This window comes from Microtus oregoni, unplaced genomic scaffold (genome assembly GCF_018167655.1).
Source record: "Microtus oregoni isolate MIOR12 unplaced genomic scaffold, Mior012 000002F_ref0000024, whole genome shotgun sequence".
NCBI classification, from domain to species: domain Eukaryota; kingdom Metazoa; phylum Chordata; class Mammalia; order Rodentia; family Cricetidae; genus Microtus; species Microtus oregoni.
Genome location: NW_024543061.1, coordinates 41,335,523 through 41,360,651, shown reverse-complemented (window position 1 = coordinate 41,360,651; position 25,129 = coordinate 41,335,523). Strand labels below are relative to the sequence as shown.

At 51.1% G+C, this 25,129-nt stretch overlaps 1 protein-coding gene across 1 annotated transcript; it reads right to left on the bottom strand.

Moving 5' to 3' along the window:
* Window positions 1-22,170: 22,170 nt before the first annotated feature.
* LOC121439731 (TNF receptor-associated factor 4-like) lies at window positions 22,171-24,015 on the bottom strand. The gene has a single exon (XM_041640341.1). It carries the CDS (start codon window positions 23,994-23,996, stop codon window positions 22,584-22,586), a length of 1,413 nt encoding a protein of 470 aa, XP_041496275.1. The 5' UTR covers window positions 23,997-24,015; the 3' UTR covers window positions 22,171-22,583.
* Window positions 24,016-25,129: the final 1,114 nt, after the last annotated feature.

Sequence of the window (25,129 nt, the reverse complement as noted above, 5' to 3'; positions counted from 1 at the left end):
CCGAGCTCAATCCCCAAACCCCACGTGAGAATGCTGGGCATAGTGGCACAGCTTTGTAATCCAGTGCTGGGGAGACAGAGATGAGAGGTTTGGGCGGGGGGCTGTTGCTGGCCAGCCAGTCTAGAACAGCAGGGCAGTAAGAACTTGTCAAAAAGAAAAAAAAAAAAAAAAAAGACAGCTCCTGAGGAAAAGCGACAGAGACTGTCTTCTGTCTGGTATGCATACACATTCTTGCTCTCTCTTACACACACACACACACACACACACACACACACACACACACACACCGGCTGGGAAACACCAAGCTCACATTGTAGACGCTTGGGTCGGTTTCAAATGGTTCCTGGGTAGTCTCAGTTGCATGGCCCATCTGGGAGGTAGCTACATATGGGGTCTGTCAGAACCAGAGAGCAATTTCACTAAGCCTACACCCTGAAATGTGGAATTCACGGGATCCTTCTGCAGAAATTCGACGCTGGCAACAGAGAACCTTTGGAAGTTGGGGGTAATTAACCTTTCTGTGTAACATGAGCTTCCTCTGTTAAATGGAGGGGAAAACTAGACCAGTTTTAATAGCAAACAGATCCATGGTCGCTTCGGTTCCCACATGCTTCCCAGAGCTGTGGTTGCCACGTGTGGCCCGGTATGAGGGGACAGCCACCAGCATATAGCCACGTGTGGCCCGGTATGAGGGGACAGCCACCAGCATATAGCCACGTGTGGCCCGGTATGAGGGGACAGCCACCAGCATATAGCCACGTGTGGCCCGGTATGAGGGGACAGCCACCAGCATGTAGCCACGTGTGGCCCGGTATGAGGGGACAGCCACCAGCATATAGCCACATGTGGCCCGGTATGAGGGGACAGCCACCAGCATATAGCCACGTGTGGCCCGGTATGAGGGGACAGCCACCAGCATATAGCCACGTGTGGCCCGGTATGAGGGGACAGCCACCAGCATATAGCCACGTGTGGCCCGGTATGAGGGGACAGCCACCAGCATGTAGCCCAAGCTGGCCTGTAACTCAGGCTGTACTCTCGGCTGGCCTAACACTACGCAACCCACGCTGTCCCACCTCTCAGTACATCACTCAGGGTGGCTTCAAACTCACTGGGTAGCCTCAGCTATCCTCGAGCTAGCGTGAGGCTCCTGTCCCAGCATTCCCAGTACTGCTGTTATGAGCATGAGCCACCGCGTCTAGGCCCGTCTCTTCTTTACTTTTCTCCTCTGGGTGACAAGGGCAGGCTTTGCTGCTCTGTCGCTGTGGAGGCAGCTGTACCACTTTCCCAGCACAGGTTCACAGCAATGTCCTGGCCTTGTCCCTCTGTCATTTTATCTGTGACCTCATGTACTCCTCTCCAAGCCATAATTGAATTCACATTTGATCTGCTTGACCTCAGCCTCCCCAGAACTGAGTTCCTGGTGGACAGAGCTCTCAAAGCCTAGGAGGTAGTGAGAGCAGCCACCAGCCCCCTGAGACCCGCAGGCTAGTCTCATTTGCCCCGTCTGAGGTTGAAGAGCCTCCACGTTCGGCTATGTTGGAGCATCAGGACGGCTGTGAGACCTGGGTGGTTGAAAACCACAGCTGTCCTCAAGTCTCCCTGGTTCTGGAGGCTGATGTCTGATGGAAGGGCTATGTCCCAGGATGCTACAGGGAAGGAGCTGTCCCAGGCCTGCCTCCTGTGGCGTAGATGGACATCTTGTCCCGGTGACGTCACAGTGTCTTCTCCCTGTCTAAATGTCCACTCATGCTACGCCTTTGTTTGTTAAGTTTTATGTCTTGTTTTCCAGGCAGTCTCTTGCATCCCAGGCTGGCTTTGAATCTTGACCTTCTGGTCCTCCTTTTCCTCCCTCCCGAGCGCTGGAATTACTGGTGTGTGTACCACACTCGTTTATAAAGGTCCCCTTTTATGAGGACAACAGCCACAGTGAGGGGGTGCATCATGGCTTCCCAGAGACCGTGGCATAGGAGATCCTATAACCGTCATGTGCGCTTGAGGGATGAGTCTTAATAATCATGAAAAGTTTACATCTGATGGTTTCTGGAGTCAGGAAAAGTCAGTCTGAAACTTTTTTTTTTTTTTTTTTTTTTTGGAGACAGGATTTCTCTGTAAAGCTCTGGATGTCCTAGAACCCACGCTGTAGACCAGGCTGGCCTTGAACTTACAGAGATCTGCCTGCCTCTGCCTCCCAAGTGCTGGGATTAAAAGCATACGCCACCACTGCCTGGTCAAAGTTGAAGTTTTTTCTGGTGTGATAGTTAATTTTCTTTGTCAGCGTGACTGGGTTTGGAATCACCTGGGAGACACACCTCTGGGCATTTCCAGGGAGGTTTAACCCAGAGGGAGAGATGTGCCCTGAATGTAGGTGGCACACGCTATGGATTCGAAGCCCTGACGCAAATGAAAAAGGAGGAAGGAGGAAACAACTACCCACTAACGTTTAGCTCTCCGTGTTTCCTGACTGTGGATACAGCCTAAGGAGCCACTCCACTCTCCTGTGGCCACGCTTCCCCACCGTGATGGACTCTGTCTTCTGAAACAGGGGCCAAGATAAACCCTGCCTCTCTGTATTCGGCATTCTCTCACAGCAAAGAGGAAAGTAAGGCCTCTGGGACCTGTTTTTCTCTCAGCACAGGCTGACAGAAGAGGAGTGTGACTGATAATCCCTAGGGAGAGGAAACTGAGGCACAGATTCAGTAAGGGAGAGGCAGGCCTCTGTGCACTCGGTCTGAGTTCTATCAATTGCATCCTTCGACTAACCCTTTCAAAGATGACGAGACCAAGGTTGCAAAGGGGGCAATTTGCTTGAGACAGTTGACTGCCCCTGTACCTTTACAGGGGAGAAGAGGAGGCTGGAGCTGACATTTGTCAGGGATCTAGAGGGTCAGTCCAGCCCCTGATGACCTGGCTTTGAGACAATACCCTGGGCCTCCAAGGGCTATGACCTCTGTTTCCTCGGCTATAAAATGGCGTCAGTAACAGAGGTGTGACTGTCGGGCACCCTGCATCTCCCTAAGGTTTCCCCAGCCCTGCATTACAAGGCCTGGATTTTCTATGGCAGTGTTTGGCCCTCATCCAAGCCCCATAAATGACGGTTGGCGGGCTTTTGCCTACTCCCACCCCAACACCCCAATCCGCTATAATTGGAGTCTTGTCGGTGAGTTATTGGCTCCCTGTTTTTATAGGCTCTCCCACATCCCCTCCCCACATTGCCTCCAAACAGAGGCCCTGTAAGACAGAGCCAAAAACATAGCTAAGAGAGTGTGTGCTAGTGACCCAGCCCCTGCGAGGGTGATGCAGAGAACTTTCCAGGGCTGGGCCTGTTGCTGTTCTCCCTCTGGCAGCTCCTGCCCCCTTCTTCCGTTTACAGAAGCTGCTCTGTCCCCTCAGACTGGGCCAGTCCGTCCGTCCCCCCGCCCCGGCTCTGTTCTCTAATGGTTCTGGGAAGGGTAGGGGCTGTGTTTGCAGGCCAGCCAGGAAAGTCAGTCAGCCTGTCATGGTCTCACAGTCAGACTCTGACACGCAGCCAGGCCCACACAGCAAGGCACGGTCGCCTGTACTGTGAGTCATGACCAGCCAGCCAGTAGCCTGGCCAACATCAACCGGTCTACCCGTTAGCATACCCAGTCAGGGCAAGCACTTGGCTGGTGCACAACAGCCAGACTTGGCTGCATTGTCAGGGACATTCAGTCATGGCTGCTCCTGTCTAGGGTCAGTCAGATGGCCAGCCAGTATCAATCTGCCAGATGCTGTCTCGAGGGCGGATTCTGTGAGTCAGCACTACAGTCAGCAGGTCTCCTGGTCAGTCTCAATTTGTCAGTCAGCCAGTCAGACAGACAGTCAACATCCAGCTGCCAGCCAGTGGGTACCAGTCACCCAGACAGTGTATGAGAATCTAGTCGAGCCTGGTCTCTAGGATAGTACTTCACAGCTCCACTCAGTTTTCCTGCTACAGCCATCCACTCAGGCACAACCACTCCCATCGTGAGGTACCAGCCAGGCCTACTTGATACATCAGCCACATGACCACTTTCCGGTAACTAAGGCAAGTGGCCAAGCCTGTTGGTTGGACACAGTCTCTGCTGAGCAGTCAGTCACGTCAGAGGGAGCCACCGGCCGCGGCCTGGTGGGTCAACAGCCAGTCAGTAATCCTCCGAGGAGCAGACACGCCATCAAAGCAGTCAAGACTGAGGGGTCACAGGCAGACACGTAGTCTGGAAAAGACAGCCCCCTCCCAGCCAGCCAGCCTGTCAGCCACAGCCATGAAGCCGTCAATCAAGCTTTTCACTGGACACTCTCGGGAGAGGAAATTCGGTCTGTCAGTCACCCGTCAGTCAGTCAGTCAATTGCCTGGTTATTTAGTCAGCGTGAATTTTTAGGCAGCCAAACCAGTCGACCACCCATTAACTAACTCCCTGTCATTGACTAGCCATCCAGTCAGTCACGCAGACACCGCGAGCCAGCCGCCTGACTGACTCATCCTTAGTCTGGCCGCAGTTGGCCATGACTGTCACGACGTCACTGGATTAGGCCTGTTTTGTTTGCTATACAGTGTTACTGGAATGAGAAATAATATTCTATTATGTTTTTGTTTATTTCCTTGCTGTATGTGTGAACACACACATGAGTGCCACAATATGTATGTGGAGGCCAGAGGACAACCTGGGTGATCAGCCGCGGTGGCAAGTGCCTTAACCTGCTGAGTCATCTTGCTGGCCCATTTTATTCTTTTTTTTTTTTTTTTTCTTTGAGGCTGGTGTAAAATGCAGCTGCTTTTTTTTGAGTTTCATTTTCAAATTGTTTATTGCCCGTGTCGATCTACCTATACCCTCTGAGCCACCCTGCCAGCCCACAATAATCTACTTGAAGCTATGCAGTGTGTGGAAACAGAAGCATAGGGCTGTCTCCCCGGAACTGCAGAACACGGAAGCAGGGTGGTCTGAGGTGTGGGGAAAGTATTGACAGGAAAGTGAAGTCGTGGGCATCTGGACCCAGGAGCTTCCTGGCTCTTCACAGGCTGTGCGTTCGGAAAGGGAGGCATTCACGAGCTTGACAGTGGACTTTGGGCCCTTTGATATCAAAGGGTCATCAGCCTCTGGCACAGGCCCAAGTAAAAGCTCCCCAGTTTCAACCAGCTTGAACTGCCTCCAAGTTCCTGAAAAGCAACTTAAGCAACTCCTAGAGTAACCCCACTGTGACCTGCGTCACAGGGATGGGAACGTATTGCTCTGCCACACAACCTCCACCGTCGGTGAGAAAAACATTCGGTGTAAGTGAAGCCAGAGGCTCCATCCGAGCTTCGTTCATTTTTAACAAGTTTCTCCCGTCAGCGACCGGGTCAGTCCCACGCACAGCCAGTCGGTCAGCACAACATACCCACCCAGTGACCGTCCAACCCATTTGTCGGCTCACCTAGTCACTCTGAGAAACACCGAGTCCTTACGGTATTCAAATGGAGAAACCACTGGTCGAAACACAAGACCAAAAACACGGCTTACCCCTTCAACATGTCAAGAACCAAGGGTCCCATGCAGCCTCCCTGTGTCTGATTCATCAGGATGGACAGGGCAGGGGGGGCCAGCACATGCACACTGGAGTCCAGTGGGGACTGTTATCGGGCAGAGGGCCACACGGGCAGGTGCCCACAGACAGGCAGGGGATGCTTGGACAGTTTTCAAGCAGATAACCCGGATGTTCTGTGAGGATTTCCTGTGGCCTTGCAGTCAGGAGCTTTCTCCTCCCTTTCTCCCATTTCTCTTCCCTCCTCTTGGGCCTCCACTGCCCTCTCTCAGCCCCTCCTTACTCAGCACACGTCTGCCTTCCCACGGGACCACCCTTCCCTCCATGCTCCCGCAGGCCTCCCAACCGTCACATACCACATCCACACTCACCTCACATCCACACGCTGTGTGCAACACAGATGCTCACAAGCACGCTACACACACAGACATGCACACGTGCCTTACTTCTTGGCTGGCCTCCTCACGCCAAAAAGTCCTGTTTCCAGCAGCCTGAGCGGTCGTTCAGCCTCCTCCTTTCTTCAGTCAGAACTTTTCACCTGTGAGGGTTGGCTTCGCTGGCCACCCTGCATTTGACTTTCCCGGAGATTCTCCTCACACCCTCCTGCTCCTCAGAACCTAGGTTGACAGGGAAGGCTGGGAGGAGCCTGCGCTCACTGCCTTCCGAAGCCTAAAGCTTTAGATGTAGTTCTCCAAACCCTGGCCGGCGTCCAGTCAGAAGAGCAAGCCAGAACTAAGCGCCAGAGAACAGTCGGCTGTCGTTTAGAGACGGAGGCTGCCTTCCTTCTACTGGCCTGGGGCAGAGAGCCTCACTGTCTCCTTCCTTAAAACCCAGGGCACTTTAAGTAGAGTCCTGCAGCCCCACACTTCCTCTTCAACATGGGATATGGTGACAGGGCCACCTGCTCCAAGCCTGGCTAGAGGATGGAGGGGTTTGAGGTGAAGAGCCCAGCAACAGAGGCTCGGGGAGGGGCTCCTAGAATCAATGACAGCTGACCTGGGGTGAATTTGTAACACCTGGGCCCACTGGTGGTTCCGTGTTTGATCTCCCAGGCCACACTCCCCAGACGTCTTCCCAACAGCCCCTCGGAGTCAGCGTCTCCCCTCTCCCCACTACGCAGAGGAAGGGACAGCTCTGGGAGTTGAGGTAGCGATGGCCAAGCCAGGACTGACTGGCTCCTAGCCCTGGAGTGGTGTATATAACACTACAAGCCCACGTGCCTCCTGCCCCAGCATGCAGCCCTCCCTCCCGGCTGCCTCCGAGTGGCTTCCCTTCTGCCGGCTGCCCTCTCTCAGTACATGGCTGTTTGGGGCTCTGCTCCGGCTTCACATACTGTTTCTTCTTTCTTTAGAAATGGAAGGTGCAAATCTCGGGACGCGCGGGGCACCCCACCCCCACCCCCTCTCCTTCCCCTCGGTGGTGGGATGTGAAACCGGAGCCTCTCTTCCGTTTGCAAAGTCTCCCCCACAGCAGTTGCTGCTCCAAGGGCCACATCTGGTCCGGGGCATGTTTGGTGGCAGATCTGTGTTCCCTGGAAATGGCATTCCAGAAAGGAGGGTGCAAGCCCTGGCTAGGATGCTCTGTCAATAGTGACTGAGGTTTGGGTATCTATCTTCTGCCCTCCCCTCCCCCCCCCCCCCAGCTAATCCCGGCACTTCAGCCGGCAAGGCCACCCACAGCTGTCAGCTGCAGTCTGGTAGGAGCCCCTGCCGCAGACCTCAGAGCCTACTCTTTTTGAACAGGCCAATGTCCCCAACAGGCTCCTTCCCTCACCTCCCCCTACATCTCTCCTCCCCCTCTCTCTAGCCTCTCCCCTGCCTTGCTCTCTCTGTCCTTTCCTGCCCACTTCCTGCAGCCCCTTCTCTTGCTTTTTACCACAGCAGCAGCCTCTTCTCCCTGTGGTTCCATCTGCCCTCACCTCTCTTCCTCCAGCAGCCTGTTTCTCTCTCTCTCTCTGTCCTGGCTTCCGAGCCTCAGGGTTCCTTCCTTTCCTCATCCTTTGATAAATGTGTTGACCTAACACCAGGTCTGTAAGGGACAGGCTACTCTGCAGGATTGCCCGGAGGGACACAGGGTCTCACGTCCTCTAGTGTGCACTCTTCCGAGGTGCGTGAACTCCACCTCTTCAAGAGTACTTCCTCACTGGAGCTGCCACCGAGGACGTCACCCATCTTTTAAATCTCCCAGAGGCTCTGTTCTAAGCCAGGTGTGTGACATCAGGGCCTGGGGCCTCCTCTCCTCAGGGAGCTGTGGCTCTGTCATCTCCCGGGGAGCCCTGCTTATCTTCAGGCCTGGCTCATCTCTGGAATCTGCTTCTTTTCTCTGGAGGCCCAGCTTCATCTAGATTTCACAGTATCTGTGAGAAAGGCTGTCTCAAACCCCTGCAGGAACCCTAAGGGCTTGGCTACCCCCAGGGGCATACATACCTCACTCAGCAATCAACAGCTTCCCTGATCAGTCTTCCCCAGGAGCTGCCTGAAAAACACACACACACACACACACACACACACACACACACACACACACACACAGAGAGAGAGAGACAGACAGACAGACAGACAGACAGAGACAGAGAGACAGAGAAGAGAGAAAGACCCATTCCCTGAAGTGTCTCTCTCTTTCTCTCTCTGTTTCTCCCTCCCCCCTCCTGAGTGGCGGTGTCAGACACATCTACCTGGCTTCTGGCCCAGCCTGTCTGTCCCAGTGAGGTGCACTGTAGGCCGAGGGGAGTTCCTCTAACAAGCCTAATCTTCCTGTCCTGATGGCCAACCAGGCTTCCAGGCTTCCTCCACTTGCAGAGTCTGAGGGTTTAAAGATAACTTAAACTCCCAGTGAAGAGCCAGACAGGCAGGGGAGTGGAGAGGCAAGGAAGAGAAATGGGGGAAGGGGTGTTCTCCTTAGCTCTTCCGCTCCAGGTCTCCCAGCACGAGAGTTGCTGGCCTTGGTGAGGAGGGTGATGTGAGGAGTGGCTTCGTGTGTAAGGGACAGGGACTCTTCAAGAATGTGGTGTGGCTAGAGACGCTGAACCTAACAGGAAAGTAGCAAAGACTTGCCCGCAAGCATGGCGATTATGTCTGTGATTCCAGCACGCAATGGACAAAGGCAAGATGAGTTCAAAGCTAGCTGGGCTACATAGAGAATAAAAAGCTAGCCCAGGCTAGACTCTGCCTCAAAAAAACCAGACTTTGGGGGACCCCGACAGGCTTTCTTCTGAAGATGGGGCAGAGGTGGCCATGGAAGGGCTTCCAGCTGTGCGCTCTTGTCCCCATCCTCCCTGTCAACAGCAGCTCACTCTTTCTGTCCTCTGGCCCATGGCCTATAAAGGAAAAGACCTTGATGTACAAACCAGGCACAGAGCCTCCCACATGGGCCAGAGGGCCCAGGGGATGCAGGCTGCGGATGGGAACCAGCTTGCAGCCCTGTGCCAGCCTGTCTTTATCTGAAAACACCCGGCATTTGGCAGCAAAGGCATTTCCTAAGGGCCGCGGGATGGGAGTCACAGTTTAAGCCCTTAGTTCACAGGCCCGAGGGGGCTTTGTCAAGACAGTTGCTCTCCTGCTGAGCCCAAACCTACCATTTCCGCACTTCCTCCTCCTGAAGAGGAGGGCCTGACCTCTGTGTGAAATGTTCTTAGAGATGTCCTGCTGAGGTGACAAGGCTCAGAGCAGAAAGGCAGCAGGCTCCCCACTGCCCCCAGGAAGACGTCCAAAGGCCTGCCAGCTGGATGAAGAGGCCACCCCTAACTCCCAGCCACAGCTCCCGGCTGGCCTCAGCCTACAGAAGCCATTCCAGTCACCTAAGTTGCTGGGTCTTCTGGGTAGGGCTTGCAAGCCTTCAAGATGCCTCTCTATAAAAAGTACCCCGTCACCACCTTCCAGGCGGTACTTTATACCCTCAAAATGGCCTTTCTCCAAGCAACATCTGGAGAGGGAGAGAGAGAGAGAGAGAGAGAGAGAGAGAGAGAGAGAGAGAGAGACTCAGTCTCCATGGCAACATCTGGGTACTAGGCTAAAGGTTGCATTGCAGATTAGGACAAAGCAGGCCCAGGGGTGTTTCTAACTAGACATTCTGAAGATCCCACTCCTGCCTGGCTCGGCCAGGTCCCAGGGGAGCCCCGCTAGCTGGGTAATTTCTGCCTCAAGTATACACAGCTCCCCAACCTGCTATAGTTGGATGTTTGCAGAGCTGACACAGCCATGCATGTTCTGACATCATGTCCCAGGGCAGCATTTTCTGTGGGTTTCCATCCAAGGGGAATGGCTGCTGTAGTCCCTTGCTTGGATGCTGGGTGCTGTTCCTTGGCTTTCTATGGCACCTTGCTTTTTCTCTTCCCATTTGACACTTTTTTTTTTTTTTTAAAGACAAGATCATAGCCTAGGCTGGCATGGACCAACAAGCCTCCTGCCTCAGCCTGCATCTTGGGACTTTCTAGCATCCAGGTTTTGTGGTGCATGCTGTAGTGTCACGGGAGATCAACAGGTTTGGAGACTTATCTCATGATTTGAATGCTAGAAACTTTAAAAACATGCTCTCGTCATTTGTTTGAATTTATTCTTCCTCTTGACAATTAAAGTGATTCAAACATAAGAAAAGCTAAACACCCAGCCAGCTTCCGCATAGTAAGTGAACAGTGCCTGCTCCCCTCTCCTCTGCTTATTCCCCCTCCTTCCCACTCTGCTTCCTGATTTCCTGAGCACTTCCCAAATAAACTGTTAGCAGCCATTTGCCTCAGGTGTGGCTGAGGGTTCCCTCTTTGTGATCCATTCCTTCTTGCTATGGGCAAGATCTTCCTTGCAAGTTGCCTTTATATGAGCAAAAGTACTGCCTCAAGTATACACAGCTCCCCAACTTGCTGTAGGACGCTTGCAGAACTGACACACCCATGCCTGTTCCTACGTCACATTCCCCACATCCCAGGACAACATTTCCCAGAGCCTCAGCTTCCATCTCTAGAAGACAGAAGTTCTTCAGTCAGCGGACACTGACAAGGGAAATCCTGTGGACCCAGCTACAACCACCAGCTTCATCTCAGGGGTCAAAAAGCAGTAGATATGAAAACATCTGATACCTCAAGGCAGGGTTCATACTGGCCCAACCCCATACCAATGCCTTCAGAGGTACTCCTTCAGCACAGCTGACATCCTCAGATGGAGAGCAGTCTCCTCAAGGAGGTAAGGTGAAGTCTTTTTTCTTCCAGGAAGACTCAATGGTTAGTCTTTGTACAGTCAAAATCCCAAAACAGGACTCCAGTAATTAAGATGAGTCTGTTAATGCTTGTCCTATATCAAGGACCAGCCTAGACAAAAATACCTCTTGCCAAGGTAGAGGTGTGGGGATTTAGAAATATAGTAAAGACTATGAAGACACAAATGAAAATAATAAAACAGAGAAACATAAAATAGAATCGGGAGGGAATTCCAGTGAATACTAAAAATTAACCCATGTTTAATTTCCAACTGCTTAAAATACTCCTGACTCCCAAAGGTAGGAGTAAGACAAAAAAAAAAAAAAAAAGCAATAACATGATAGAAGGAAATAAATAGACCAGTTGAAGGTCACAGGCTACCCAAATATCCCGCTGATAGAATAAATCAAGTAATGCTAACTCTTAAACTGTAAACCGCTTTGGGGTGGGTTACTTAGTCTAGGGATTGTAACCCACCCTGCAGTCAGTTATTCCAGGGTCACGGAGAGGCACTATCTGGAAGATAAATGGGCTAAGAGAGAAGAAGGAGGCTAAGCAGGGTTCCTGTCAAAGCCTCCGTTTATTAGAGACAGGTTTACAGTTTATATAGGGTAAGGAATTGGGGGGGCACAGGGGCCTGGACTCTTGTCGCGTGGTTCACGTTGGTCACGTGGTTCACGTTGGTCACATAGGCCAGGAGGTTACGTTCAGTCAGGTCACGTAGGCCAGGAAGTCACAACTAGGAGTTGACACACCTAGTTCTCTAGATAGTTTGGAATGTGGGGTGGGTTCTGCTAACAGATAGCTCTCCATTAACAGCCAATTTGGGTGTGGGGTAGGCTCTGTCAATAGAACGGTTTCTTAACACAATTGGGGGTGTGGGGTTCTCTGCAGACTCCCCAGGGTGATGGTTCCTGTAATGATTTTAGGAGGAGACCGCTCTTGACATTACACTAGACCAAAACATTCTGTAGGCAAACCACTTCTTGAGTGCAATGCAAAGTCAAAGTTATCTCCTTAAAGGAGCTAGGACCTCAGTCGGATCCTTAGACTTTTCTTTGAAGTAGAAACATCTACTTCTCTATTCCTGAAATACAAGGTCTAGCTATTAGCCACACCTGTTGACAAAAACCTTAAGAGAGCAGAATTCTCTGACCTAAATTGCTGTGGGACAAGGGTCTTTTATCCTATCACTTGTATTATTTTTAATAAGATGCTGATTGGCCAGTAGCCAGGCAGGAAGTGTAGGTGGAGAAACCAGACACAGGAGGTAGAGGCAGGACAACGAGAATGCTGGGAAGAGGGAAACACAATCTGCAGTCGTGACACAGACACAGAGGAAGCAAGATGTGACTGCTTCGCTGAATAAGGTACCAAGCCACATGGCTAACACAGACAAGAATAATGGGTTAATGTACGATGTAAGAAAGAGTTAATAAGAAGAGCCTGAGATACTGGGCCAATCAGTTTATAATTGATGTAGACTTCTGTGTGATTTCTTTGGGATTTAATGACTGCAGGACCAGGTAGAACAGAAACCTTAGTCAACACTGAATCTAGGTGGGACCTTTGTTTGATGTAGGAACACAATAACCTTGAAGGACTAGAGGTAAGTTCCAACTCTCTGACCTTTCGTCAACGTGCTAACAGGCTCACATTTTGGGGCCTCCACAGTTCTACATGCCAGTCATGTGCATTTAACAAAAGAGCTTCTAACACAGAGACATGCTAGCTCCTGCAGCATCCTGTAGCTCCTCCAATAAGATATATGGTTACAAAAAAAACCTTCAGCTTGCAGGCTTGCCTTTGGGTATGGCAAAGTCACCCAAACAGCAAAAAGCGGCCATGTGCAGGGCTAAGAGAGAGCCTGCCCCTCTCAGTCAAGTGACTCTTGCCTTGGTTCATCTATGACATGCACAGCCCAGGAAAAGGAGAGCATATTGAAAGCAGGTTCCATTGCAGATGTCAGTGAAAAGTACAAACACGTTGTTAGCTGCCATTTTGACCTCAGCGCCATCTTGTTTAAGAGTACCCACATATGCTGGACCTACCAAGGAGACATTCTGCCTCCAAAATTCTTTGACTATTATTAAAATATTCCTTTTAATCTTTTTACATTTACTAGCATTGGTAAGCTGTAACTAATTGGGTAAAATATATACACAAATTTAACTTATATGTCTAATTTAAATATAACTAAGAGGTAATGGTACCCTGATTCTTTTTGTTGTTGTTGTTGTTGTTGTTTTGTTTTGTTTTGTTTTTGAGAGAGGGTTTCTCTGTAGCTTTGGGGCCTGTCCTGGGTACCCTGATTCTTAAGTGCCTTTACAGATCTAAGAGTACAGCATTTAACAAAAGAGCTTCTAACATAGAGACATGCCAGCTCCTGCAGCATCCTGTAGCTCCTCCAATAAGATATATGGTTACAAAAAAACCTTCAGCTTGCAGGCTTGCCTTTGGGTGTGGCAAAGTCACCCAAACAACAAAAAGCGGCCTTCCACCTCATCAGTTTCCTGGATATTACACAGGGAATTGATTGTCTCATCCTGCCAAGACAGGTAGGCTAAAACCTCCCTGCCAAAGGAAAAAATCTTCTGGCCTCTTAGGCTCAACAGCTAACAGCAAGTACTACTTCTAATGTTGGTGTTCACCAAAGATTACAGAGAGAGTTGGGATTGCCTGCGTAGCTAAAAAGCTGTCTCATTTCTGCTCATTTATCCCTTTTAAATCTGTCTAATGGCATTTGATGACTTAGGGTACTGGTAACTCACTACTTCATTTGTTAAGTTTCCTGCTAAAATACAGACAGGTGTGCCTCTTTAACAGCCTTCCTAGTACAGAATTAACAGGTTTCAGATGTATCTTCAGAGATTCAGAGTTCCCAGTTCCCTTTAATTGTCTTTTTAAATGTTCCTGTTCCAGTTGTCTTACAGATACCTGCAGGTTCCTGAAAAAAAAAAAATTCTGCTGCTTTATCAAGAAATCTGGTCTAGTAAAAAACTAACAGTTTGTAGAGCCTATTTTAACCCACCCATCTTCAAACATATTTTACAGGTCACTCCTGCTGTCTGGGCCAAGACCAACTTACAAAGAGCCCTTCAGTTAATGCTAACACCTGCACTAGCTCCTGGGACTTCACCATTGGTACCAACTCTCCTGGCTCAAAAGGACACCAACCAGCTAAAATCTGGCTTTAAAGGGCATATCTGCTTTTGTGTCTCACTTATTCACCCGTGCCTCTCATGAACAACCAGGGCACTTCTCTGTCCCATTCTTTTTGGCAGTTAATGACCCTTCCCATGGATAGCTCCATTCATAGGGCCAAATAATATTTTTTTTTTCTCTTAGCCATCTGCCTTCTCATCTCTCTCAAGGAACAGATGTCTGAGGTCTCCAGGATGGCAGTAAACCAGATGCCTCTCCAGCCACACCTTGCTGAGAGTGAGCTCACCAACTCCCAGCTCTCCCCTCTCCCACATTACCCCATGCCTGTACGAAGCAGTAGCCAGACTTGGGCCAGCGCCCCCTACATCCAAGAAGTCTGGGATGTTTGGTTGGAAGTGAGACCCCAGCCTCCTGGCATCCATATATCCAAGGAGTCTGAAATGTTTGGTGGAGAGTCTCATTCCAAGGCTCCTGCCCTAGGAGTTGCCTCGGTCCAAACTCTACCTCTGAGAAAGCCCGCCAAACGGTGACCCCTTCCCAGTCAAAACCACTCCCACAGGCTATTTAAACTGCCCCCCCCCGAGAAAAAAACGTGGTTTTTGGGGTTCTCTGTGTTTTCCCAGAGGGCCACTCGGGAGCTCTGGCATCCATTAAATCTGGGCTTTTTATAAAATTTGGTTTGATTTGGTCTGATTTGGATTATTGCATTGGCAGAGAGGCTTATCGGGCCAAAAAAAATCTTTATAGTCAGCTGCCTGTCCCTTACTCATTCTGGGACCTGGGATAAAACAGTTGAACCAGGGTCACAGAGAGGGCGGCGCTCGTATTCTATGAACTGGTTTCCAGTAACTGGCAGAGTCAGGACCTGGACCCAGTCTGTCAGAGCCTAGGTCTTCCCAGCATACCTGCAACACAGTTACCACATAATCATCCAGATGACATCATTGATACCCACAATTTCCAGGAAGCTTCCAGATATGTCTAGAAAACTGTGAAATGGGGTCTGGCTACTTTTGCCCTGGAATCAGTTTTGCTGGCTTACAATTCGGCGCACAGAGGGCTAACTCTCACCACCACCTTCCTCTAGAGATGGATGAGGAGTCCATGTATAACTGATTCAAAGAGGTTAAATGATTGCCCGAGGTCACAAGCTGGTGGGCAGCTAAGCCAGCTCGAACTCTTTGGCCGTTCCTCTCCCTTTCACAGTCTCATTTGACAGACAAGGACCACATGGTTCTGTGAGTTTTAAGTACCACAAGGTCATAGAGTGAGTACTGTGGGTCAGATTGTGTTCTCCATAAAACATATGCCCTGGTCTTAACCCCAGTACCCTGGTATGGGAGGTCCTTCTGTCTATGTGTTAGATTTTATTGGTTAATGAATAAAGAAAACTGGATTGGCCTATAGCATGGGAGAAGGAAGGTGGAGACAGATGTGCTGAAACTTTGCTGGACCTTGTGGTGATGCACAAATTAGTAGAAATGGGTTAAATTAATATGTAAGAGTTAACCAATAAGAAGCTAGAGCTAATGGGCCAAGCAGTGATTTAAATAATACAGTTTCTGTGTGATTATTTCGGTCTAAGCAGCCGGAAAGCCTGGAACCAAACAAGTGGCCTCCCTTCTCCTACAGTACCCTCAGAACAGGACCTTATGAGAGTGCGTCTTTCCGGAGGGAACCAAATCTACATAGGGTCTCTAGGATGGACCCTCATCCAATATATCTGGTGTTCTTATAAAAAGGGCACAGAGTACAAAAAAAACCCATATCCCAACCAGGGACCTTCTGAGGCTACCAGACCCTCCCATGACCTCAAGAGGCCAGCTGCTCAGCTGAAACCTTACTGCTTGGTGTTCAGCCCCTAAACTGTGAGGCAACACAGGGCCAAAGATGCAGCTATACAGGTATGGTAATTTCTTCCAGAATCTTAATGATAGGAACAAGGGGTTGCATAGAGTGGTGGTGGCACATGCCTTTAATGCCAGCTCTCAGGAGGCAGAAGCAGGTGGGTCTCAGTGAGTTTGAGGCTAGCCCAGTATACAGAACGAATTCCAGGACAGCCAAGGCTACACAGAGAAATCCTGTCTCAAAAAGGAATACAATCTGGGTGGTGGTGGCGCACACTTTTAATCCCAGCACTTGGGAGGCAAAGGCAGGTGGATCTCGGTGAGTTCTAGGTCAGCCTGGTCTACAGGCCCCTGGGGGTAGTTGTGCCCCTAGGCTGTGTAAGGAAGCCAGCTAAGCATGACCTTGTGATGTAGCCAGCAGGATTTGTTTCTCCACGGTTCTGGCTTGGAGTTCCTGCCTTGAGTTCATGGTGAATTGCAACCTGGAAGTGTAAGCCAAATAAGCCCTCCCCTAAAGTTTTTTGTTATGGTGTATGTCCTGACTTCCTTCAATGATGTACAATGATATAGAAGTATAAGCCAAATTTAACCCTTTCCTCCCCAACTTGCTTTTCGGTCATGGGGTATCATCGCAGTCATGGAAACCCAACTACGACACTATAAAATCAAGAGTGGTTTGTGTTTTAGCTCCTCTGTGTTGGCTTCTGCAGTTATTTAACCATTTAACTCCAACTTCCTGATGGGAAGACCAGTGGCTGCTCCTGGGAACAGCACTTCTGCAGTCTCCATGTGGCTGCCTCAAAGCCTCAGATAGAAGGCTCCAGGCATGTGCCTGGGAAAATGCTGGATACAGAGGAACGGCAAAGGTTCAAGGGACAAAGCTGGGGTGCCAAGGAACTTACTCTCAGTGGCTCCCGATTCTGAACTCTTCCAAAGTAGACCATCATGATTCTGAGGAGCATCATCTGTGCCTCCTCTTCCCTTCCCCATCCCGCTGTGGTCCAGCAGATCTCAGGCATTCTGCTGGGCTTCTCTGTAGCAGCGGTGGTTCTATGCTGAGCTGGTTCCACTCTGCAGATGGGGGATTGGCTGGGAAGAGTGGGGACAGGTCTGGGACCAGCTGGTTTTCAGAATGCTGATGTGGAGTCAGAGAGTGTCTCCCGGTGCCAGTCTGCACTCTGGGAGCCTTCCTAGGTGGTTCTGGGGAGATTCTGGCATGCGTGCCATTGACTTAGATGCTGGGGCCCAGTCAGCTATCTTGGCATTGGGTTTTCAGTAACGGGGCCTCTCTAGAGATCCCAGGAGGTGACCAGTGATGGGAGGGGCTGTGGAGGAGGGAGGTAGCTGATGTATGGTCCCATGCAATGAGGTGATGAGCCCTAGGATACACACCATGAGAACATCCTCAACAAAAATTGACAGGGACTACAAGATCCAAGAGGGGCTAGCCCTGGGGCTGGATACCCACAGTGCTAGCTTTGTTTACCTACCATATGTCTATAGCTGGGTAAGACAGTATCACACGCTTATAATGCCAGCACCTGGGTAGGGAGTTAGGCGTACAAGGTTATCCTCAGGTACAAAGTGAGTAACAGGTCAAAAAAAATTTAAAACCAACCAAACAAATATCAACGCCCTGCTCCCCAAGTATCTCCTTCATGTGCTGCTTGGAGCAACCAGTGGTCCAGAAGGAGGCTTTCTGTAGCAGGAGGGAAAAGGACCAAGACCCTAGATAGTCTGGGTCTGAGCCCTGAGTCCCCAGCTTGCTAACAATAATCTCAAAACCCTTCTCCCCTTTTTGGTGCCAAGGATGGAGCCTTGAGCTTGCTAAGAAAGCACTTTACTGCTGAGCTGGAGTCTCAACCCCTTTAGCAATTTAGTTGCAGAGGTCTTGCCTTGTTCCCCAGGCTGGCCTTGAACTCACTGTCTAACCCATTGTCCTGATTACCTGGGACTGCGGGTGTGTACCACTCTACCCAACATAAGGATATCTTTAGTCCTCCTATGGACCTTAGTTTCCTCACCTGCAAAATGGAGCAATGCCTATTTTTATGTTCTGGGAGTCTTGTGGGTGGATGTAGAGAAAGCACATAACATGGCTGTGGCTTGCAAGGACAGCTAGTACCAGATAAGGTACAGACCCTAGAAAAGTTAGGTCCCAGCTGTGCCCATCCCCCCTTCCCGAGCTGCTCAGCTTGGGCCAGATCCAGGATCTGGAAGGTGGCAGTCTCCAGGCTCCTGCGATGCCTTCTCCCTTCCCCATCCCCCAGGCTTTTTAATGAGTTTAGTATTTTCATCAAATCATTCTTCCTACAACACAGGGCTGGGGGAGGCTAAAAATAGCTCCCCAAGTCACATGACGGCTCCAAATGCGGAGGCTCCCAGCAAAGGTACAAGTGCGACGCCCTGTTTCCTAGGAAATGAGAGTCATTGCGGTGCCTGGGCTGCTGCTGAAACCAAAGCAGCCAGGGCCGATCAGAAGGCGCATTGTTTCCTGCGACAGCCCTGCTGTGACCGGCGCAGGGTGAGGGGAGGGAGGGCAGGCCACCACCTCAGAGTTGGCAGATCCACAGTCTGGTGCCCTGCGGTCCAGAAGCTACTGCTTCCCTTCAGAAGTGAGGGGTCAGGAAGGTGAAGGTTATGTCCTCCCTAAATGCTCTGACCCTGCCCCTGCCTTCTCCCAGGAGCAAGCAGGACAGTGCTCACCTGCACTCCTTGCAATAAATTTCTATGATTCCATGATTCACGGATGAATTTAATACATTGACGGGCACGCTCCACCCCAGCTGACCCAGGACCCGCCCACCCTCAAGATTCAAAGGTGACTCCCTGTCACCTACAGAACTGGTTCTCACAGACAAGCTGCATCCCAGCCCCACAGAGTCTCATCTAGGAGGCCCGGGATCCTAGATGAGAGAATTTGCATCTCTAGGCTGTTGCCATGTGATTCTGAGCTCCTGGGAAGAGAATGAGACTCTCAGTGCCGTCCACCATCTTTCTCTGGACCCCTTTCTTCCCTCTCCTTCATCCTTCCTTCCAGCAACTGTGGTTTACTTTGAGTTCTTCATATCCTGGCCTTGCATACTTTCAGGCCTCTGACCTTGCTCTGGCTCTTGCTGCCTGGACTGTTCTGTCTCCAGTGCCCCACTTGGCTTGCTCCTACTCTCCCCAGTCCCTCCTCAGAGGTACTTTGCTCTTCAGTTTTTTATGCTAAGTGCTGTCAGTGCCCCAGTTCCACAGGTAAGGAAACTGACACTTGAGGGAAAGTCACCCCTATGACATGGGTTGGATTTTAAGGTGGCTTGGATTTCGACCCCCCTTTTTGACTACCTCAGTAGGCTTTTTCTGAAGTTTCATCCACCTCAGTGCTTCCCAGCTCCCTGCACAATACTGGTGTGTTAAGGGGTGTGTTGTTTTGTGTAGGCTTTCCGTGGCTTAAAGGCACAGACTTTGTTTAAGTCATCACAATACCCAAAGTATTGGAACCAGGGTTTGCCATTAGGAAGTGCTCAATAGACATCCGATTTCTGTCTAATTGACCCAATCGTGACTGTGCAGATACTAATTGAAAGGATAAATGAATGGCTGCTGCCAGGTCACTGTCAAGCGAACACGTGGACATGGGTACCCAACAACAAGTGGACAAATCCTAAATTCCCGCACACGCTGGCTGGCTGAGTTGATGAGCTGACAGTTATTATTGGTACATGTTTCCTGCATACATTAACACATTTGTGAATGGCCTGAGTAAGTTCTCATGAAGTGTTGATTACCCAAGTGGGTAGCTAGAGAGAGAAGGGAGTGGGTGGGCTGGAGGCAAGTGAGGTGGGGGAGAAGGGCGAGTAGATAAATACACCAGGAAATGGAGGTGTAGATAGAGCTGAGGTGGGGGCGGGTGGATGGATGGGGATAAGGGAGATGGGGAGGTGGATGGGTGGGTTAACAGATTACAAGATACTGTGGGAATGGGGACTGTTTAGACAGTGATTCTCAACCTCCCTGATGCTGCTACCCTTTAATATAGTTCCTCGTGCTCTGGTGACCCCCAACCTTAAAATTATTTTCATTACTACTTCATCACTAAGTTTGCTACTGATATTAATTGTAATGTAAATATTTTTTTTTTTTTTAGAGATAGAGGGTTTGTCGAGGGGGTCTTGGCCCACAGGGTTTAGATGGTTAGCTGGATGGGTGGGAGGTGGGCCTATAGATGGGAGATGGGGAAGGAGTGGTAGAGAAAAGGAGGGATGGCTGGGTGGAAGAGGGATTGATAAGCAGGCGAGTGACTAGATAGAGGGATGGAGCAGAAGAGGCAGAGGATGAACAGATGGTTGGATGGTGGATTTTGTGTGTGAATATAGGGAGGGAAGGAGCCTGGAGAGTTGGAGAGGTCGTGCTATGTGGACTTTGACATTGCCACCGTGGGACACTGTGTCATTCCTGCCAGTTAGATGATGAGTGTGTTTTCGACAGGACCCTGGGGCAGGCGGTGTCTACAGCTGGCAGGGTAGCTGAGTGCTCTCCAGGCCACCAGCTCTGACTTTGGAAGCCAGATGGATGATGCCTCCTGAGCATCAGGAGGGGTGTGGGGCTGCTTTAAATGTCAGGATGTCACCCAGCTGCAAGGCTGGGGCTTGATGGTTGTCATGTTCCTGGAGCACTGGTTATAATGATTAATTATTTTCCCTCTCCTGACACGGCTCCTTTTGAGGGGAGCCAGGGAAATTGGCTGGAAGCCCAAGCCTGGTGCTCCACAATTGAATTCACTAACAAGCCAGAAGTAAATTAACCCTGACCCACCAGGTGTGTGAGGTGTGCGTGGAAACCTGCAGGTTGAGCTCCTAGTCCCAGCCAGGTGCTGCTTGGTTCAGAGGCCCTGCCAGGGCTACAGGACACCCACAGACTCTACAAAAGGAAGCCAAGCCCAGGAGGATGCCTGAAGATGGGGAAAAGCAGGTGTGGGTTTAGGAGTTTCTTGGACTTTGATCTGCAAGAAATGATTGATCATTTTAAAAGTACTCACTATGTGTAGAAAATTCTAGAAACATTTCACTTCAATTCTCTCATGGCATCCTTTCAACAACCTTTAAAGGAAAAAAAAAAATACAGCCAGGCAGCAGTGGTGCAGGTTTTTCATATCAGCACTGAGGAGGCAGAGGCAGGTGGATCTCTGAGTTCGAGGTCTACAAAGTGAGTACCAGGACAGCAAGGGCAACACAGAGAAACCATATCTTGAAAAAAAAAATGTGTGTGTGTAATACATACATATTGTTATTAGAGTGTGTGTATGGCTATGGACCACTGCAGGCATGTGGCAATCAGAGGACACTTTTTGAGCCTTTTCTCCTCTCACTGTGGATTCCAGGGATTGAACTTGCGGTATCACGCTTGCTGGCAGTTGCCTTTACCCAGTGAGCCGTCTCACTGGCCTGCAATGGCCTTCTGAGGCAGATTACTGCTATTTTTGGCAGATGACACTGAGGGACAGAAGTTGTTGGAGACATTGTAAACCATGTCCGTGATTAGTGATTAAGTGCTGACATGTGACCCCTGAGACCAGATTAGAATGGAGACAAAGCTTCCACCTGACTCGGGCTGTCTTGTGGTATGTCTTTCAGAGTCCTGGCAGGCAGGAGTCAGGCTGTCTCCAGGTCACCATGTGTGAAAGCCACCGGAAGAGAGCAAGTGCTCTGGGAGCCAGAACTAGTTCAGCAGTTAGCCGAGGTGAGCTGCTGCTGTCCCCAGCCCCTTGCCTGCTAAGACAGCTTGAATGACTCTGAGGGAGAATGACCCAGCTACGGCCAGCTGGCCCCCAAGAGCTCCAGTGACAATAATAGATAATGGTTCCTGCTAAGCAATGGGGCTTTGTTTTGCGTCTATGTCAGGAACAATGGTGCAATCAGTAGCCTTGGATTCAGCAGGGAGAATGGAGCCCGGGCTGGGAGCCCTGCCCTCACCATCCTGCTCACTGAATCTTCCCACCCAAGGACCAGCCCTATGTTAGACTCCACCTGTTGGGTTTTGATTTATCGATTTATCAAGCAATCCTGTTTTGGGATCAGGACATAGTGAGGTCACCGTCTTCTCTGGTTTATACATACCCATGCTGTGCAGTGATTGAAGACCTGATTTTCAGGGATAATGACAAAATTATCCCTGGGGAGATGAAACACGTACTCACCCCAAATAGAGAACCGATGATAGACCCAAGTCCAGATACTACCAAAGTCCAACTTGATGAGCCAATATGTTTTATTGGGGTTACTTACAGGAACAGAAATGACTCAAGGCCTACCACCCAGTGCAGGTGACAGTTCACAAAGCTAAGAATCTGGAGCATGGCCTGCAGGCAGCTAACAGGTCGGAGAGTGGACTTTCCAGTTGTCTAAACCTCTTTCAGGCCACTCAGCTGGTTTCTGCCTCCTTTTTTTTTTTTTTTTTAAGTGGAAAGAGAAATTCATCTCAAGGCAGATTCTTATAACTACCCCTCCCTTTTCCAATACCCCCCACCCCCACTATGGCTCTTGGGACATAGCACCTGAGCAGGCCCCTCAGTCCAGGTAGAATGTGGCTGGCACCAAGGCATGTCTGCCCTGCCCAGGAGGGGAGACAGGCCCTGGGATCACTTGTTTCCAGCCCTTGATAACCCCGAGACCTGCTCCCTCCAGGGGCCAGGGCTGAAGCACCAATTGGAGGCACCTGAGGGGTAAGGGTGGTGGTGGTAGTGGTGGTGGGGAGAAAGTGGTGGGCTAACAACCTAGGCAAAAGTAGCTGAGAGGGGGTCCGGCCCCCTCTCCCGTTTCCGCCAGTGGCTGAGATCCTGTCCCACCCCCCTTCCTGCTTAGACCCAGAAGGCTGTACTCTCAGCTGAGGATCTTCCGGGGCAGTTCGACAGAGGCACGGATGAAGACTGCATCATCCCGCACATAATTTCGCTTTCGGATGTCCTGGTGGGAGATGAATTTAGGGTAGCCAAAGCCCAGAGAACTCTCATCCAGGGAGCCTCGCCAAGTGCCGGGCTTTTGGAAGTTCTTCCAGTTTGGATCAGGGTGGAAGGTCTCAGTGATATGCTGTGGCTTGGCCAGACCTGGGTCGCTCTGATCCAACAGGGAGAAGGTGACCCGACGGGCAAAGGGCCACTCAAGGAGATTGTCAAAGGCGCCTGGTAACACACGAATATAGATTGAGAGATGCGTGCCCTCACCGCTGCCGTTGCCATTGAGGAATGCAGACACCTGCAGCTTGTAACCGTACTTATGTGTGTAAAAGGCCGGGCTGAAGCACTCTAGGTTAGGCTTGGCCTTGGCCTCTTGGAGACGGCGCCCATAGCTGCCGATCTTCCAGATGAGCACGCCATCACTGCCTATGAATAGCTCCTCCAGCTCTCTCCGCAGCTCCTGCAGCTCTTGCCGCTGCCGGCTCACCAGGGCACACATCATAGCCAGATGTGGCTTTACACTCTCCTCCACGTGACGTGCCATTGCCAGTTTAGGGCACCTGTGCTTACAGCCGGACTCCTTGAAAGGGCAGAGCACCAATGCAGTGCTGCAGCTATCCTTCAGGTGGCTGGGCAGGTCCTCCCGAGCCACGGTGCCCACACCACACTGGTTTGGGCAAGGAACAGGCAACCGTGGACACTGGTACTGATGGCTCTGAATGGTGTCAAAAACAAACTCCTTGGTACAGTAGGCACAAGGCTGGGTGCGCTTGGGGCACTCAGAAGTGGCATGCTGGGCCAACAGTCGCCTCATCATGCGGGCACCACACTTGTTCTCACAGTATACACTCTCCTGGGGGCACATGCCCTCGTGACTCTCGTAGGCCTCCCCACTGAAGTCACAGCCACTGAATTCACACTTGAGGCGGCGCTTAGGGCAGTCGTGCTGCAAGTGGGCAGGCAGATCACGCCGGCTCAGCTTGGCTGGGCAGCGATTGGGGCAGGGGACTACATTGAAGCTGCAAGTGTTCAAGTGGCCCTGGAGGTGGCGAAGCGGCCCGCTCCAGCGGCAGCCCTCCTCACTATGGATGCAGCGGATAGGCAAACCTAACACTTGGACCTCCAGCTCTGGGTCTGGGTAGATCTTGGCATAGTCCAGAGGAAGCTGGTCCTCAGGGCATTTGAAGACTCCTTCACTGAGGAACTCCTGCAGGCAGGTGTCGCAGAAGCGGTGGCCACAAGTAGACAGCTGCACAGGCTCGCGCATGGGCTTCCCGCACAGTGGGCACCCCAGCCGCCGCTTGGGCTTCTCCAGGAACTTGTAGTCGAAGCCGGGCATGGCGGGCTGGCGGCGGGCACGGGCGAGCGGGGCCGGGCACGCGGCGGCCCCACAGCCCGCGCCTTGCTCCGGCCGCGTTCCCCCGGCTGCGGGCGGCGCCGAGTGGCGGCCGCGAGCGGCCCTGGTTTCTGCCTCCTTTAAGCAGCTGGTCTGGTCTGAGAGTCTTCTTTGCATCTGGGCTCTGCTGCATGGGGGTGGGGGGATGGGGATAGAGGGTTGGGGGTGGGGAGGGAAGACAGAGGTGGGGAGAATAGACTCTGGGCTTTTATTATTCTTACTCGGGCAGGAAGTAGCCTAGTAAATCTGGTTTGTTTCAGGGACTTCCTGAAGGTATTTTGAGTTGTTTGCCTTCCTGCTTAAGGAGCTTCCTGGAGGATGGAATGTTTTAAATCTCAAAGGAAACTTCCAGAACACTGCAGTTTGCTAATGGAGGGGGGCGGGTATTGGCTGCCTGTTGCTTTCCCCTGCATGAAATGACATAGCCCAGGGTCCCTTGCTGGAGGTAAACTGTTTTATGCTGGACTTCCCAGCTTCTGTTCTTTATAAATTTCCCAGCCTCAGGCATCCCATCGCAGCCACAGAACTAAAGAGCTAAAGCCACTTGATCCCTGCAGCTCAGCTGGAAACCTGGGCTCCACACTTAAGCCATCCTAAGGTTTAGGAATCTTCCTTCTCACGGCTGCAGAAAGCTAGAGGTGGGTGTGTCCTCTGCTTCCTCCTCTGCTTCCTTCCTCTGCTTCCACACACTGGTGGGAGTCAGCATTGTTTCAAGAGGTTTCCCTGCCTCAGCCTGGTCCCTTCTGTCACTTTTAAATGCAGCAGGCTTGACGGGCAGTGGTGGTGCACACCTTTAATCCCAGCACTCGGGAGGCAGAGACAGGCGGATCTCTGTGAGTTCGAGACCAGCCTGGTCTACAAGAGCTAGTTCTAGGACAGGCTCCAAAACCACAAGAGAAACCCTGTCTTGAAAAAAAAAATGCAGCAGCCCAAGATTTCCCAACTAAACGGAGCTGGGGCCATTTCTTCCCCACCTCTGATCTTCCAATAACAGCCTATTTCACTAAGCATAGAAAGAGAGCCTTTTTTGTGATGGCCAGCAGGGTCCTCAGTGCCCTGCAGCTTCACCCCACTGG